Genomic DNA, 17,022 nt, shown 5'->3' with positions numbered 1-17,022 from the left:
GCAAAACATGGTGCAGTGGTTATTACAAGGCACAACCTGTCTCACAGCTTGTCCTTGACCACATAGCTCCTCACGCAGCAGAGCACCAGCTGACAAGCTGGTACATATTCTTTCATAGGAGGCACAAGCTGGGGGGCTGAACAGAGTTTTAAGGGAAGCCCAAAATTTCAATTCTACTATTATAGAAAAGAGGCTTCAGACTTCCATACTCACTGTAAAACCTAGATGCATGACAAAAAAAAACATTAATTCGGAATGCCAGAATTGTGATCACAGCACCTGTCACAGGCCACTTCTGTATACAAATAAAATAGGCCAAGCTCATAGACTGCAACAACTGAAAAAAATAATAAACGATACAAGAACGAACAAAATATTCTGGAATTTCACTTTTCTGTACACTAGGGGGCAGTATATGGCATCACTTAGTCCAAGAACTTGCGGTTTGCATTCACCCCGAACAAAGCAACTCGAATTTCTGGCATCATCTGAAAAAAAAAAGAGTAAAGTCATATAAAGCAAGGTCACATAATTACCAAACTGTTCTACATGAGGAAATCTCTTCAGAAATATACTCTTGCACTGCTGGAGGCTGCCGCTTCCTCTATCCAACTATCCTGAAATACTCCATGGATAAAAGTATACAAAAACTATCCAGAGACACGCACCTGCTGAGCGATGAGGTCCAGCCGGCTTTCCAGTGTGTTCGCCACCTTGATCTTGCCATCTGCATTGTAAAGCTCTATTCCTCCGGCACTGAGGAGAAGAAAAAGGACTCAATGAGGCAGAAACACATACAACTCTTTCAGGCAGGTGCTACAACCACCAACCAGGTTTTAAACTGACTGTAGTCATATGAGAGGCCATTCCTGATTGGCTAGTATAATTTACAACACTCTTCACACACACGGATTACTTATGCACAAGAATAACAGCTTAATATTATGGCATAATTAATGTTCAGATCATACATTTAAAAAAAAAAGTTTGCCTGGCTCAGGTCAGTCGTTTCAGCACACAGTGCCAAATGCTGCACCTTATAAGTACAGGATCCCAGGGGTTGGTATTGGAAGAGGCAGAAATGCAAACTTAAAAATAAAAAAGTTTTAAAATATTGAGTTATGTTAAAAGGCACTACTCCAGTACAACTGAACTGTATGCTTGTTAGGGTTTGGTGACTGAAGTGGTTCTGAAGCAGTGATTGAGAACCTTGGCACCCCAGATTTTGGAACTACATTTCCCATGATGCTCATGCACTCTGCAGTGTAATTGAGCATCATGGGAAATGAAGTTCCAAAACATCTGGGGTGCCAAAAAGGCTAGATTGAAAAACACGTTCCACTAGCTTTATTGCCCCCCCCCCCCTCTCCACCTATACTACCTGGCTCGATCCAACACTGTGCCCAACTGCAGCAGCTCTCATCTGTCTTCCTCTCCTGACAGGCTGCAGTGATAGCAGGAGGCATTGGTTCCTGCTGCTGTCAATCAAATCCTGTGATGAGGGAGCAGGAGCCAGAGCCTAGACGCACTCAGCCCAGCTCAAGAACAAGCCCATAGGTGTGCCGCCATGCACAAAGTAGGAAAGTAGAACATTTAATATATACACTCCCCAGCTATTATGTACACATGTTCAATTGCTTGGTAACACAAACTGCTAATCAGCCAATCACATGGCGGCAACTCAATGCATTTAGGCATCTAAGGATGGTGAAGATAACTTGCTGCAGTTCAAACCCAGCATCAGAATGGGGATTTAAGCAACTTTAAACACTGCATGGTGGGTGGTGCCAGACAGGCTGGTCTGAGTATTTTAAAAACACACACACACACACACACACACACACACACACACACACACACACACACACACACACACACCTCTAGGGTTTAGAGAGAATGGTCCGAAAAAGAGAAAATATCCAGTGAGGGGCAGTTGTGTGGACAAAAATGCCTTGTTGATGTCAGGAGAATGGGCAAACTGGTTTCCAGTAGATAGAAAGGCAACAGTAATAAATAACCACTCGTTACAACCAAGGTTCGAAGAATATGATCTCCAAATGCATAACACCTTGAAGCAGATGAGCTGCAGCAGACCACACCTATCAGCCAACAGGAAATAGAGGTTACAATTCGCACAATAGAAGACTGGAAAATGTTGCCTGGTCCGATTGGGTCTCGAATCCAGCTGTGACATTTAGATGGTAGGGTCAGAATTTGGCAGGGGAAAAAAAAAAAAAAAAATCATGACAGCATGGATCCATGCTGCCTTGGATCCATGCTGCCTTGGATCAACAGTTCAGGGTGGTGGTGGTGTGGGGGGGGGGGGGGGGGGATATATTCTTGGCACACTTTGGGTCCCTTAGTACCAATTGAGCATTGTTTAAACACCACAGGCCTACCCTACTATTGTTACGGATCACGTCCATCCCTTTATGACTACAGTGTACCCATCTTCTGATGGCTCCTTCCAGCAGGATAATGCACCATGTCGCAAAGCTCAAATCATCTCACCACTGGTTTCTTGAACATGACAATGAGGTCACTGTACTCCAATGGCCTCCACAGTCACCAGATCTCATCCAATAGAGCACCTTTGGGATGTGGTGGAATGGGAGAATCACATCATGGCTCTGCAGCCAAAAAAGCTGCAGCAACTGCGTGATGCCATCATGTCACTATGGACCAAATTCTGAAAATATTTACAACACCTTGTCTGGCATTCAGCTCATACTTCTGTATGGGCTCTCTGCTGGAAAGCTGAAAGGACATGTCAGTGGACGATAGGAGCTCTCATCAGCACCCCTACAGCCCACTGAAATTACAAATCTGCCATGGCAGCGGATAGTACTTTTTATTTTATTTATTCATTGCTGGAAATCTGAATGCTGTAGCTGTATGGGCAGAGCCACGCTGTTTCTAAACAGTGACAGAGGGGTTGTGGAGAGGAACCCCCGGTCTGCTTTCAGTCAATCTGCCTATCCTGCAATAGCAATACTTCCACTAGTAACTGTCCAAGGGAACTTTCTATAAAGGGAAGACAGAAAGAAACCCCTTTGAGACTTTGTAGGCTAAGTATACAGTATCAGTATACTTACTGCCTACAATGTCCCCAATGGTGGTTTCTTTTGGTTTTCACTATGGAGGGATGTGGTAGAGAGTCTGACTCATACCTACACTGAGCGTGACTCCTAAAAAGGGAAGAGAGGACTGATGGGGTGTTATCCCTTCCATAGTCCTAATGAAAAATTTGCAAGATTTCTTACATCTCAGGGGCCAGGTATCCCTCCTGGTCGATGAACACCTCCACGTCTCTTTTCGTTGCCGCCTTGTAGATGGGAATATTTTTCTGCAATGAATTCTAGAGAAGAGAAATAGCACAATAAGAACACAAAACTTGGGTTTAAGAGAGCCTGATGGAAGAACAGTTAGGGCCCCCCCCCCCGTTTCCTGGGTAGTGTAGAAGAGTGACTGACTACAGCAACCAACCTCCACTATACTGGTTTCACAAAGGCACAGTAAGTTACATTTCAGTGCTTTGGAGAATCACCACTCCCCCAGTTTGTTTCTTGGAATTTTTAAGTTAAAGTTCCTGATCTGCACACCTACAGTGCTCGTTATAAAAGACACCGTTCACATATTGGCGTCCTAGATTGCTGGCAGATTTGCGGGACACCCATGCAATTCCCATCACTTTCAATGGCACCCCCAAACGTGGCGCTTCTACTTTTGGGCGTCAGGCGCCCCACGATTTTACTGTAATTCAGATGACAATCGCAGCAAAATCACAACACATTTGGTGTGCCATTGGAAGTGAATCGCACGGGCATCCCATGATTTGCCGTGATTCGGGACACCAATATGTGAGCGAAGCCTAAAAGGGTTCTCTCTAACCCTGCGCTAAGCTCGCAGGTCTGAACACCCACTGCACCCAATTATATGGGTTTGCCATGATCCTGGTGTGGAGCTCCCAGGTCTGAGCACCCATGGTGCCCATTATGAGGGGTTCCCACTATCCTTGCACTAAGTTCCTGGGCCTGCATACCTGCTGTGCCCATCCTGAGGGGTTCTCACCATCCCTGTACAAGTTCCTGGGTTTGTCTGCCTGCTATGCCCAATACCCATCTTACAACAATTAGGATAAAACCCAGCACAGTACACATCTAATGGTGTCCCTATGCAGGTCACATTGCTCCATCACTAGATAACTGATAATCTTCTCTGTACAACTCATCTTCTGCCCCATCTTGTTGGCTCTCACCCTAACAAGTGGCTGGTCCTCCTTGCGGCACCGGATAAAGACCTTTGATTCCAGCAGCTGGTACAAGCCCTGAAGAGAGGCAAGAGATCAGTTAGAAATAGAGAACATCTATAAATTTATAGGATTACAGATAAATCCCATCCAACCTTTACCTGTAACACAAGTCCATCCAGCAGGGACTGGTACCTTGCTGGGTCCTTCACTACTCGCGCCAACCGCTGCTTTGCCTCGTGTAGGAGATCCTATGAGAATTAACGATCAGTTAAAGAATGACAAACCCGAGACATAAAAGCCCTTTGTATTAAATCCAGTGTGTGAACACAGACAAATCCAACAGTGGCCATACACCACTTAATGAGGAATATCATGCTCCTGATTGTGACTGATCAACAGCACCCTCAAAAAGGGGCACAGACCCCACCAGAGGCCAGTAAAGCTCAGATCAAGTATAACCCCCAGCTTCAGCAACAAGCTGAAATTTGTTCTGCTTTAGCTTGCCGTTTCTGGTTCATCTTTTCTTTCCTCAACATTCTAATGACATTAAAACAAAAAAAAAAACTAAGTAATGAAAACAAGTGATGTCATCACTGGGTCTCTGTGCTTTTCTTTACAAGCAGCAGATTGTGGCTTGTGGGAGAGAGAAAAGGGGGGGGGGGAATGCAACAGGATACTGTACATAGCTTACTGGAAACTTCACAGCACCCTGCCTCCATACTCCTCTCGAGCCCTTAGCCCTGATGTATACAGTGAGGTGGCTCTTGGGAGAAAATATTGAAATGCGTTGATGGGTGGATATCAGTTAAAGTAGTAAGAGTTCATAGAAAAGCTGCATTTCCATGCAGACCACTCTAGATTACACAAAAGCATGATGTGGAGTCTCCATGACAAAAATCCAATGAATAAAAGGGGTGGGACAAGGACACATAGGCTGAGGAGGAATGAGCTAGATGATGGTGATGGGCTATAGCCAGGAAAGGACATGCGCTTTGACTCGCTAACTTCTAAATGCACATTGTGAGAAGCTCACGCTGTGCAGTGAAATCAGAATTTAAAGCGATTAAGGTTTTTTTTTTTTTGCATTAAAATAATAAAGCTTTGCAAACATGTTACATTTACCTGCTCTGTGCAGTTGGTTTTGCACAGAATGGCCCAGATTCTCCTCTTCTCGGGTCCCACGCCAGCACTCCTGGCTCCTCCCTCCGGTCAGGTGCCCCCACAGCAAGCAGCTTGCTATGGGGGTATGCAAGCTACTGCTGTGTGTCCATTCACATACTGAGCTGCGGCTTGGCCTCATCCCTCCGTCTCCTGATTGGCTTACTGTGATAGACAGCAGCAGGAGTCAATCAGCAGCAGGAGTCAACAGCCAAGTCCCCAGAGAAGCAAGGCTCTTGTAGACATTTGCTGGATTGAGAGGGAGCTCAGTAAAAGTATTGGGGGGGGGCACCCCCACACAGAGGGTTTTTTTTAACCTTCATGCATAAAAAAAAAAAAAAAAAAAAAATTTATATATATATATATATATATATATATATATATATATATATATATATATATATATATATATAACAAACACCTTGTGCTTTTACAACCACTAAGTAATTTCAGCAGAGGAGCCCATACAACTGTTCAAAAGGGAAGGCTGGAGTTCAGCGTTAATCATTTGGGTTTCAAACACTTAAAATGCAGTCTCAGAGGTGGATTCTGAAGTTGGTCATCTAGGAAGGACAATAGTTCAACGGTCACTACTTCGCACTCTAAAGCCTCGTACACACGCAACGATTATCGGCCGACCAATCGTCCCCACTTTTGTCCAAGTTGTGTTTTGTTGGTTGGAATGTGCCTAGACTGCACACAAATTTTCTCGGCCAACAAAATTCTACTTCAGAAGTGATGTCATGTGTTAGTTTGCTTTCTTTGTGTTCTTTCTTCACTGAGCATGCCCAGACTTGCTCATAAGGTTTTTCCCTGTCAAAATCTGTACTGACTGATGGAAAATCAGCCATTGTGTTGACGGCCAACAAAAATTTTATAGCCTGCACACCAGATTTTTTTTTCAGGCGAAAAGTCGGAGTTGGTTGTCGGAAGCATCATACTAACAAGCCGAAAATCGGCAGACCGGACGTTGGCCGAAAATTCCCTGCCAATTTGACGCGTGTGTACGGGGCTTTACTCTAGGAACTCTCAACTCTCTGCTGCCTTTGATACAGTTGACCACCCCCTCCTCCTCAAAAAAAAACGAAATTTGCATGGTCTCCATGACTGCGCTCTCTTGGTTCGAATCTTACCCATCTCACCGCACCTTCAGTGTCACTTACAAGTCCACTTACTGTTGGGGTCCCCCCAAGGTTCTGTCCTTGGACCTCTACTATTCTCAATCTACACTTCCTCCTTGGGTCAGCTAATAGCCTACCATGGCTTCCACTACCATTTCTATGCCGATGACACCCAAATCTCTCTACCCCTCAGACTCCTCCCACATCACTGATTTACTAAACACACATACCAGCCTGGATATCACACTACTTCCTCAAACTGAATCTAAAACCAAGCTCAAAAATTTCCTCCCATATGTCCCCCCTTCATTGCAATACTTTGTCACACCATATTTGCGCATCGGTCTTAAACGCAATTTTCTTTTGGGAACACCCCCCCCCCCCCCACACACTTTTTTGGCGACAACCATTGGTAAAAAAATCTCCACAGCTGACGCTTTAAAAATGTCTAGGTTACAAGTTTAGAGTTACAAAGGTGGTCTATGGTCGGAATTATTGCTCTCGCTCCAATAATCGTGGCGATACCCCACGTGTGGTTTGATCACCGTTACATATTTGGCCACAACTTGCGTATGCAGTTACACCCAAGCATGAAAGGACAGGGCTTTTTTTCCCCCCCTTCATTACCTTTATTTTTACACTATCCAAAAAAAAAAAAAAAGTTTTTTTTTTTTTTTGCGGGTCACTTTTATTCCCGTTACAAGTACCCATGTAACCATCCCTTGTAATAGAAATAAGCAGGACAGGTCCTCTTCAATGTGAAATCTGAAGTCACATTTACACTGAAGCAAGTTTTTTTTTTTTTTTTAAGTGGAAGCGAAGTCTGATGTCGTTTTGGTCCTCAGGGCCATAGAGTCGAGTGGGGGCCAGCTTGCCCTCACATGACTTCCTGCCTGGGGCAGATTGTTTTCTCCGCTACCTACGGCTGGCTCCAGTAAGAGCAGAAAACGACCAGGAAGCCGCCCATAAAAATAAAAGTGATCCCGTGGCGAATCTGCTGCTAGGACCACTTCTGTGAAAGAGGACCGCCGGCTGTGTAGAAAAATACCAGGGTTATGACAGCTATCTGCTGCTACAACACTGGTATTTACCATCAAAGTACTGACGCAAATACACGGTGGTGGGTGGTCCAGTAGTGGTTAAATCCTATCCAGCTTCTAATACACTGTTTCACTTTCTCCATCAGCTCATCACCCACAGCTATTTACCTTTTGTATCAATTGACCCTCCCTTTTAGATTGTAAGCGCCAACGAGCAGGGCCCTGATTCCTTTTGTACCAAATTGTATTCTAACTAATGTCTACCTTCATTTTGTTTAGGTGCCATATAAATCCTGTATTATAATAATTATAATCCTGTACTGGATTAGCTTTACTTTCAGTGTATAAACCTGTATGACGAGGAAGGGGTTTATACATGGGGAAAGTTTGGGTACTGGCTAGAAGTCGAGCTACTGGGTTAAAAGGAGAGGTGACAATGAGCAGGTGGGGCATACCGCAGACTGCCCAACACAACTAAAAGTGTTAAAGAGAAGCAGTAGACAGTTCCATTTGGTTCTGAGAGGTTGGAGAGGAGTGTCTGGTGTAAGATGTGGAAATATCTGCTCAGAACTCCTGAGCATTACTGCCATCAGAGTCTTCCTCTTTCATGACCTCTGAATTAGACTTGTGCAATGAAGAGACGGGAGAAAAACAGAACATGGCAGAGCTTTACATGACGCTTCCCACCAGTGAGACAGCACAAGCCACCCACACAATATGGAGTCTCTAGACTCAGCCCATGTGAGCAGAGACAATGGGGGGGGGGGCTCTGTATACACCATGCAGTACAGAGGCTGGTGATAATTTAAGGGGGAGCTCCACTTACACCAAAGTGTGCTGGACAGAAGAAAACATACTCACACTGATCAGGTCATCTCGAGCTTTTAGAACCTTCAATCGGGCTTGGTTCAGCAGATTGGACATCTGACTGAAAGACAAAATGAGAGAAAGGAATATGCAAGGAGAACAAGAGGGAAAGGGGTTAACAACACACACCTAGATCAGGAGAAGGGAGCTCTCCTGGGGGCCAAATTGTACTCACATTTTCTTCTGCTGCTCAATCTGCTTCTCCTTCTTCTCATAATACTCCATGATCTTTAACCTCTGCGTTTGCACAAGACGACCCTTTTCAATGTTAAACTCCTCCTCTGCCTGAGAAGAGTCGCATGTTACAGTTTAAGAATCAAAAGTTGAAGTCTTAAATGTTTCACACTAGAACTCTTCCCACCATCAAACTGCACTGCTGGAGGACTCTGCTCCTTCCTCCAGCAAACTATCCTCTCCTGAAATAGTCTGCATTGCTGGAAGACTCTGCCCTTTCCTCCAAACTCTCCTCTCCTGAAATACTCTGCATTGCTGGGGTAGGTCATTTCTTCCTCTCACTGTCCTGGCCTAAAATACTCTGCCCCTTCCTCCAACTCTCTCCTCCTGAAATACTCTGCACTGAAGGACTCTGCTCTTTCCTCCAAACTCTCCTCTCCTGAAATACTCTGCTCTTTCCTCCATCAAACTCTCCTCTCCTGAAATACTCTGCATTGCTGGGGTAGGTCATTTCTTCCTCTCACTGTCCTGGCCTAAAATACTCTGCCCCTTCCTCCAACTCTCTCCTCCTGAAATACTCTGCACTGAAGGACTCTGCTCTTTCCTCTAACTCACCTCTCCAAAAATATTCCCCACTGGTGGACGACTCTGCTCCTTCCTCCAACTCTCCTAAAATACTCTGCTCCTTTCTCTAACTCTCCTGAAATACTCTACACTGCTGGAAGACTCTGCTCCTTCCTCCATCTAACTCTCCTCTCCTGAAATACTCTGCAATGCTGCAGTACTTCATGTCTTCCTCTCCTAAAATACTGTTCCTTCCTCCAACTCATCTCCTAAAATACTCCCCACTGCTGGAGGACTCTGCTCCCTCCTGTAACTCTCCTCTCCTGAAACACTCAGCGCTGCTGGACTGACTTTGAATCTTCCAGGTTAATGATGGAAGTGGCTCGCTAAGCAGAGTATATGTTACAGGTGGTAGCGGCCCTGCTCTTCCTCCAACACTCACCTTGGCATCAATCTCTTCTGCCTTTTCATTGGCCTCCTGTTCGATGAAAGCCATCATGTGCTTGATCTAGAACACAGAATAGAAGAAATCAGTATGGAAGATAATGGAGACTGATCTGACACAAGGCAGAGACTGGCTTACACATTGGAGGATCCTTATCAGATTGGGGACATTGCTTCCTATTCATTCCACAGGCAATGATCTTTGCATTTTTTGGGGGCAAGACTATATCAATTCAGAGCTTTTTATTTTAAAGTAATTCTTGTTTGGATTACGAAAGGGGGGGGGGGGAGGGGGGCTCAGCAGGTCAGAGGGCTATGAGATCTGTGACAGTTTATCGAGGAATGTAACACTTCACCATCCTCATCTCCTCTGCACTCACACCAACAGTGTGGATGTGATGGATCAAGCATGATACAGGCAGGGCTGAGAGTTAAACACTCATATCATTCAGGCCATAGAGATTCAATCTCCAGGTAAGAATCCCAAAACTGTCTGCACATCACACCAGCATTGCTATGTGAAGGAAGCCTATAGAAAGCCATTGTTATGTGGCCTAGCAGAGACCTGCATTGATCCCATGTAGAAAAAAAGTTCACTGCACCCATGTGTGAATGAGCCCCGAATGTGTGGGCTGGGGGGGGGGGGGGGGGGGTGGAGCATTGACTATCCCCTGAGGTTTAATTGGCCTGCTCCACGTAGGATTGCCACACATAGTTAGGTCCCAGATCAACCAGTAACATTAAGGTTCAGAGGAGAACATTGAAGTGAAGATGGTAAAAGGTATATAATTTTTTTATTTTTATATATATATATATATATATATATATATATATATATATATATATATATATATATATATATATATATATATATATATATATATATATATATATATATAAAGTAAACTGAAAATGTTAGGTGGTGTAAAAAGGGTAAATTTGGAAAATGGTAGAGGTGGAACCCATAGCAAGTGTGTGCTCAGCAGAAGACGCATTGTAGGACAAGGCTGGCGGATAGTGCAGTGACAACACCTCCTTGTAGTCACTCATAACACTGATATTTAGGAAACAGAAGACACAGAAGGTCACTTACAGTACAAACCGGGCCTTACAATCCCTGGTCTGTGGCCAGGGGCAAACCTCAAAAACTTGCAAGCAACATGAACACCAAAAGACTGCTTACCTTCTCCCAAGGCACCTTTAACTCAATGACAGAGCCAGACGAATATTGCTCACCCATAGCCGATAAAGGCAATATACCACTCAGGCATATGTACTTACAGGAATCAGACCTGTACAGGCTCCGGTTTGCCACCGTGTAAGACCAAAAGAAAAGAACAAATGGCTACACACTGCTGACTCCATGTAATAAAAAAAGTCCTTTATCCCTCCAAGATTGGACAAACAGCTCAGGGACTTAGCAAACTGGGAACGTGTTTCATACAAAAAAAGTGTTTATGGTAACACGTAAACGGTTCGCAAAGTCACTGGTCTGTTTGTCCCATCTTGAGAGGAATAAAAAAAATAAACCTGACTGACTGGAGTCAGCAGTGTGCGGCTAGTCACTTTCCTATTACTTACCCATACACATTGGGCAGATTCAGGCATTATCTGTGTATTTATCCCCTAGTTTTTAGGGGTAATTTTATCATTAATCAACGAAAAGACCATTTCTAGGAGAGGCAGGAAACCTTCATTGCATGCATTTTTCTGACAGGTTGCTCAGGTATGGATGGACACTATTGAAGTACGTATGAATCTTGGTTTGTGGAACACTTTAGGAAATGCACTTCAAATCATTCAGGTGTGAATGGGGTCACTCAGTTCAATGAGGGAGGGACACCTCAAAAAAAAAAAAAAAAAAAAAAAAAAAAAAAAAAGCAATCATGTCCCTGGAAAGCGGACGAGGATCACTGTTGTGACACTGGCCTGGAACTGTCAGCAACAATACTGTGCCGGCATCTGCATGGCTTCCTGGAGTCAGCCCTCAGCAGCCTGCAGATATGGACAAGTCTCAGCTAAGGTTGGGACAGAACCCTGACCAGTTCTCTTTAACGTGTACATCCAGCCAATCTAAGGTTTTGGAAGGTGGGGAGAAATTAGAACCCCGGTCAGTTTTACTTCTTTCTGGGGCTTCATTTTAGCGATTTCCACTCGCTTCCTGCCCCACTGGCAACAGTTTACCATAATATTTAGTATAAACCCTTTCTGTAATAATTGGGGGTCACTCTAGGTCCAGGAGAACATCTTTTCTACAGTATTCTCAGTTCAGTCCCACTGCTGGAGACATTAGACAGCTGAATGATCAGGGTCACTCAGCACAGTAGATCCCCCCTTACACCAAATACTGGGGAGCCCATCTGCTAGTGATCAGAACCTGCTATGATGGCACTGTGGGAGGAGCCAGGCTGCTAGAAACCCTCCTAGGCCTATGGATATCACTGTCATCGTAGAGGACCTGTCTGTACACCTGAGATCGCCATCACATCGCTATGTTTACAGGAGGGACAGACTCTGTTATTATCTAAACAAAGAGCTGGCCTCATCCTACACGTGATGCCTACTCCAGCCAGATGCCATCTAAGCCCCGGCTCATGGTGGATCCAGCCAGGAGCAGAGTTAGCTGACTCCACTGTTTACAGTCAACAAAGAGTGGAGCTGCTCACCTGGAATTGTAGCCCAGAATGTCAGGTTTCAGCTTCACAACCTACTGACCCCAATCTATAGGGAAGCTGAGAATCCGCACTCATGGCTGCCCTTTCCACATTTCAATTAGAAGCTTCCAATGTCATCTACAATGAAGCAGTCATTGAAGAGCTATGGATCCTCCTACTGCTGAGATCTACTTCTCAAAGATTTCTTCCCTGGCTGTCATGCTGATCTTTTAGCTTTAAAGTTGATTAAGTTGCTGACCTGGAACAAGATGAAGGAATTTTGGGCTATTCTAAGTGTAGTTTACTGCACGCTTATTTGGGTCCAGAGACTCAAAAGCACTGAAAGTCTGACATGGCCAGGCAATGAGCATTTTTCTTAGAGGCCAGCACTATAAAGCCTACCATGCCCCCATCCCCAGCATTTACTGATCAGTCTTGTGTAGGACATGCCACCATGCTGGGAGCTGTAGTCCTTCAGCAGACAGAAGCAGCCCAAAGCTGGGATGACAAAAATATCTGCAATAGGAGAGAGGGGGGGTCATGCGCGAGCGCCACGAATAATGATACAGAACACAATGAGGAACCTGAATCTACCATCATGTGACCGTCTCCAATCCTCACACTGATCACATGACTGACTCATACAGAGCTGCATAGTGATGGGGGAAGGAGGGGGTGTAATGTACAATGTTAACCATCTACAACTACAGGGGGGGGGGGGGCGCGATGACCCCAGACCATCACCCCTCATTCTGACATCACAACCCCATCCAGATGCAAAGGACACCCCTATCCACCTTACAGACCATGCCATAGGAGCCCCCCCCCCCGAGATGTGTCCAATCTGCCCTTCCCCACCCTGGGGAGACTCCATGTATATCTCCCCCACCCCATCCCTCCTAGGACAGACATCCAATCCCCCTACAATAGGGGTGGGGAAATATTTGCCTTTTTTTTTTTTTTAACCAATCTGTCAAAGTGGTGGATCAGAAAGAACGATATTGTGACACGCTCGTCTGTCTCCGGGCCTCGCTGCAGAGATCCCCACCATCACCTGACCCACCGAGGAGCGCTTCATCCCCATCATCTCCCTCCCCTGCACACACTCACCTGTTTCTGGACGTCGGCATCGCTGAGCGCCATGGTGAACAGATAGAGGTTCGGAAATATACAATGACACCGAGAGCTGGGCACTCGTCTTATACGGAGATCAGCTGACCGAAGAAACGCCCACTTCCGGGTCAGGTGACTATCACCGGGCAAAGGAGGCGCGCCCTGATCTAAAATTCCTCCGCCTACCTGTCAGTCTGGCCCCGCCCTTACGCTGTATCTCCTCTGGAGCAGCAAGGTCATCACCGACATCCCTCCTACCTCTGTATACCAACACCTTCTTGTATATACCCCCCTCCTACCTCTGTATACCAACACCTCCCTGTATATACACCCCCTTTCTACCTCTGTATACCAACACCTCCCTGTATATACACCCCCTTCCTACCTCTGTATACCCACACCTCCCTGTATATACACCCCCTTCCTACCTCTGTATACCAACACCCCCCTGTATATACACCCCCTCCTACCTCTGTATACCAACACCTTCTTGTATATACCCCCCTCCTACCTCTGTATACCAACACCTCCCTGTATATACACCCCCTTTCTACCTCTGTATACCAACACCTCCCTGTATATACACCCCCCTCCTACCTCTGTATACCAACACCCCCTGTATATACACCCCTTCCTACCTCTGTATACCAACACCTTCCTGTATATACACCCCCTTCCTACCTCTGTATACCCACACCTCCCTGTATTTACACCGACTCCTACCTCTGTATACCAACACCTCCCTGTATATACACCCCCTCCTACCTCTGTATACCCACACCTCCCTGTATTTACACCGACTCCTACCTCTGTATACCAACACCTCCCTGTATATACACCCCCTCCTACCTCTGTATACCCACACCTCCCTGTATTTACACCCCCTCCTACCTCTGTATTCCCACACCTTCCTGTATATACACCCCCTCCTACCTCTGTATACCAACACCTCCCTGTATATACACCCCCTTCCTACCTCTGTATACCAGCACCTTCCTGTATATACACCCCCTCCTACCTCTGTATACCCACACCTCCCTGTATATACACCCCCTCCTACCTCTGTATACCAACACCTCCCTGTATATACACCCCCTTCCTACCTCTGTATACCCACACCTCCCTGTATTTACACCCCCTCCTACCTCTGTATACCAACACCTCCCTGTATATACACCCCCTCCTCCCTCTGTATACCAACACCTCCCTGTATATACACCCCCTCCTACCTCTGTATACCCACACCTCCCTGTATTTACACCGACTCCTACCTCTGTATACCAACACCTCCCTGTATTTACACCCCCTCCTACCTCTGTATACCCACACCTCCCTGTATATACACCCCCTCCTACCTCTGTATACCAACACCTCCCTGTATATACACCCCCTCCTCCCTCTGTATACCAACACCTCCCTGTATATACACCCCCTCTTACCTCTGTATACCAACACCTCCCTGTATATACACCCCCTTCCTACCTCTGTATACCAACACCTTCCTGTATATACACCCCCTCCTACCTCTGTATACCCACACCTCCCTGTATATACACCCCCTCCTACCTCTGTATACCAACACCTCCCTGTATATACACCCCCTTCCTACCTCTGTATACCCACACCTCCCTGTATTTACACCCCCTCCTACCTCTGTATACCCACACCTTCCTGTATATACACCCCCTCCTACCTCTGTATACCCACACCTCCCTGTATATACACCCCCTCCTACCTCTGTATACCAACACCTCTCTGTATATACACCCCCTTCCTACCTCTGTATACCAACACCTCCCTGTATATACACCCCCTCCTACCTCTGTATACCAACACCTCTCTGTATATACACCCCCTTCCTACCTCTGTATACCAACACCTCCCTGTATATACACCCCCCCCTACCTCTGTATACCCACACCTCCCTGTATATACACCCCCTCCTACCTCTGTATACCAACACCTCCCTGTATTTACACCCCCTCCTACCTCTGTATACCAACACCTCCCTGTATATACACCCCCTCCTACCTCTGTATACCAACACCTCCCTGTATATACACCCCCTCCTACCTCTGTATACCATCACCTCCCTGTATATACACCCCCTCCTACCTCTGTATACCAACACCTCCCTGTATATACACCCCCTCCTACCTCTGTATACCAACACCTCCCTGTATATACACCCCCTCCTACCTCTGTATACCCACACCTTCCTGTATATACACCCCCTCCTACCTCTGTATACCCACACCTCCCTGTATATACACCCCCTCCTACCTCTGTATACCAACACCTCCCTGTATATACACCCCCTCCTACCTCTGTATACCAACACCTTCCCTGTATATACACCCCCTCCTCCCTCTGTATACCAACACCTCCCTGTATATACACCCCCTCCTACCTCTCTATACCAACACCTCTCTGTATATACACCCCCTTCCTACCTCTGTATACCCACATCTTCCTGTATATACACCCCCTCCTACCTCTGTATACCCACACCTCCCTGTATATACACCCCCTCCTACCTCTGTATACCAACACCTTCCTGTATATACACCCCCTCCTACCTGTGTATACCCACACCTTCCTGTATATACACCCCCTTCCTACCTCTGTATACCAACACCTCCCTGTATATACACCCCCTCCTACCTCTGTATACCAACACCTCCCTGTATATACACCCCTCCTACCTCTGTATACCAATACCTCCCTGTATATACACCCCCTCCTACCTCTGTATACCCACACCTCCCTGTATATACACCCCCTCCTACCTCTGGTATACCCACACCTCCCTGTATTTACACCCCCTCCTACCTCTGTATACCCACACCTTCCTGTATATACACCCCCTACCTACCTCTGTATACCAACACCTCCCTGTATATACCCCCCCTCCTACCTCTGTATACCAACACCTTCCCTGTATATACACCCCCTCCTACCTCTGTATACCAACACCTTCCTGTATATACACCCCCCCTCCCCCTGGGTAACACCTTCCTGTATATACACCCCCTTCCTACCTCTGTATACCAACACCTCCCTGTATATACACCCCCTCCTACCTCTGTATACCAACACCTCCCTGTATATACACCCCTCCTACCTCTGTATACCCACACCTCCCTGTATTTACACCCCCTCCTACCTCTGTATACCAACACCTCCCTGTATATACACCCCCTCCTACCTCTGTATACCACACCTCCTTGTATTTACACCCCCTCCTACCCCTGTATACCAACACCTTCCTGTATATACACCCCCTCCTACCTCTGTATACCCACACCTTCCTGTATATACACCCCCTACCTACCTCTGTATACCAACACCTCCCTGTATATACACCCCCTCCTACCTCTGTATACCAACACCTCCCTGTATATACACCCCCTCCTACCTCTGTATACCCACACCTCCCTGTATTTACACAACCTCCTATCCCTCTGTATACCCACACCTCCCTGTATATACACCCCCTCCTCCCTCTGTATACCAACACCTCCCTGTATATACACCCCCTCCTACCTCTGTATACCAACACCTCTCTGTATATACACCCCCTTCCTACCTCTGTATACCAACACCTCTCTGTATATATACACACACACTTCCTA

At 46.1% G+C, this 17,022-nt stretch overlaps 1 protein-coding gene across 1 annotated transcript; it reads right to left on the bottom strand.

Annotated features, from left to right (window-relative positions):
- Positions 1–260: 260 nt before the first annotated feature.
- On the bottom strand, positions 261–13,540 carry ATP6V1E1 (ATPase H+ transporting V1 subunit E1). Its single transcript, XM_082256234.1, has 9 exons — positions 13,385–13,540; positions 9,619–9,684; positions 8,614–8,723; positions 8,433–8,499; positions 4,411–4,500; positions 4,259–4,327; positions 3,264–3,358; positions 669–756; positions 261–488 (listed from the first exon to the last, which is right to left on the bottom strand). Exons 1-9 carry the CDS (start codon positions 13,415–13,417, stop codon positions 426–428), a joined length of 681 nt encoding a protein of 226 aa, XP_082112360.1. The 5' UTR covers positions 13,418–13,540; the 3' UTR covers positions 261–425.
- Positions 13,541–17,022: the final 3,482 nt, after the last annotated feature.

The sequence above is a fragment of the Pelophylax lessonae genome (assembly GCF_965119305.1).
Source record: "Pelophylax lessonae genome assembly, chromosome: 4".
In the NCBI taxonomy this organism is placed as follows: Eukaryota; Metazoa; Chordata; class Amphibia; order Anura; family Ranidae; genus Pelophylax; species Pelophylax lessonae.
The sequence above is the reverse complement of the archived record's forward strand: the minus strand, read 5'-3'. Positions and strand labels throughout refer to the sequence as shown.

Coding starts and splice junctions, on each gene's coding strand:
- ATP6V1E1 (XM_082256234.1), bottom strand. CDS start 13,417: ATGGCGCTCAGCGATGCCGACGTCCAGAAACAG. Junction 8,724..9,618: donor CAGAAGAGATTGATGCCAAG/GTGAGTGTTGGA, acceptor GACTCTTCTCAG/GCAGAGGAGGAGTTTAACAT. Junction 3,359..4,258: donor AGGACCAGCCACTTGTTAGG/GTGAGAGCCAAC, acceptor TCTCTTCTCTAG/AATTCATTGCAGAAAAATAT.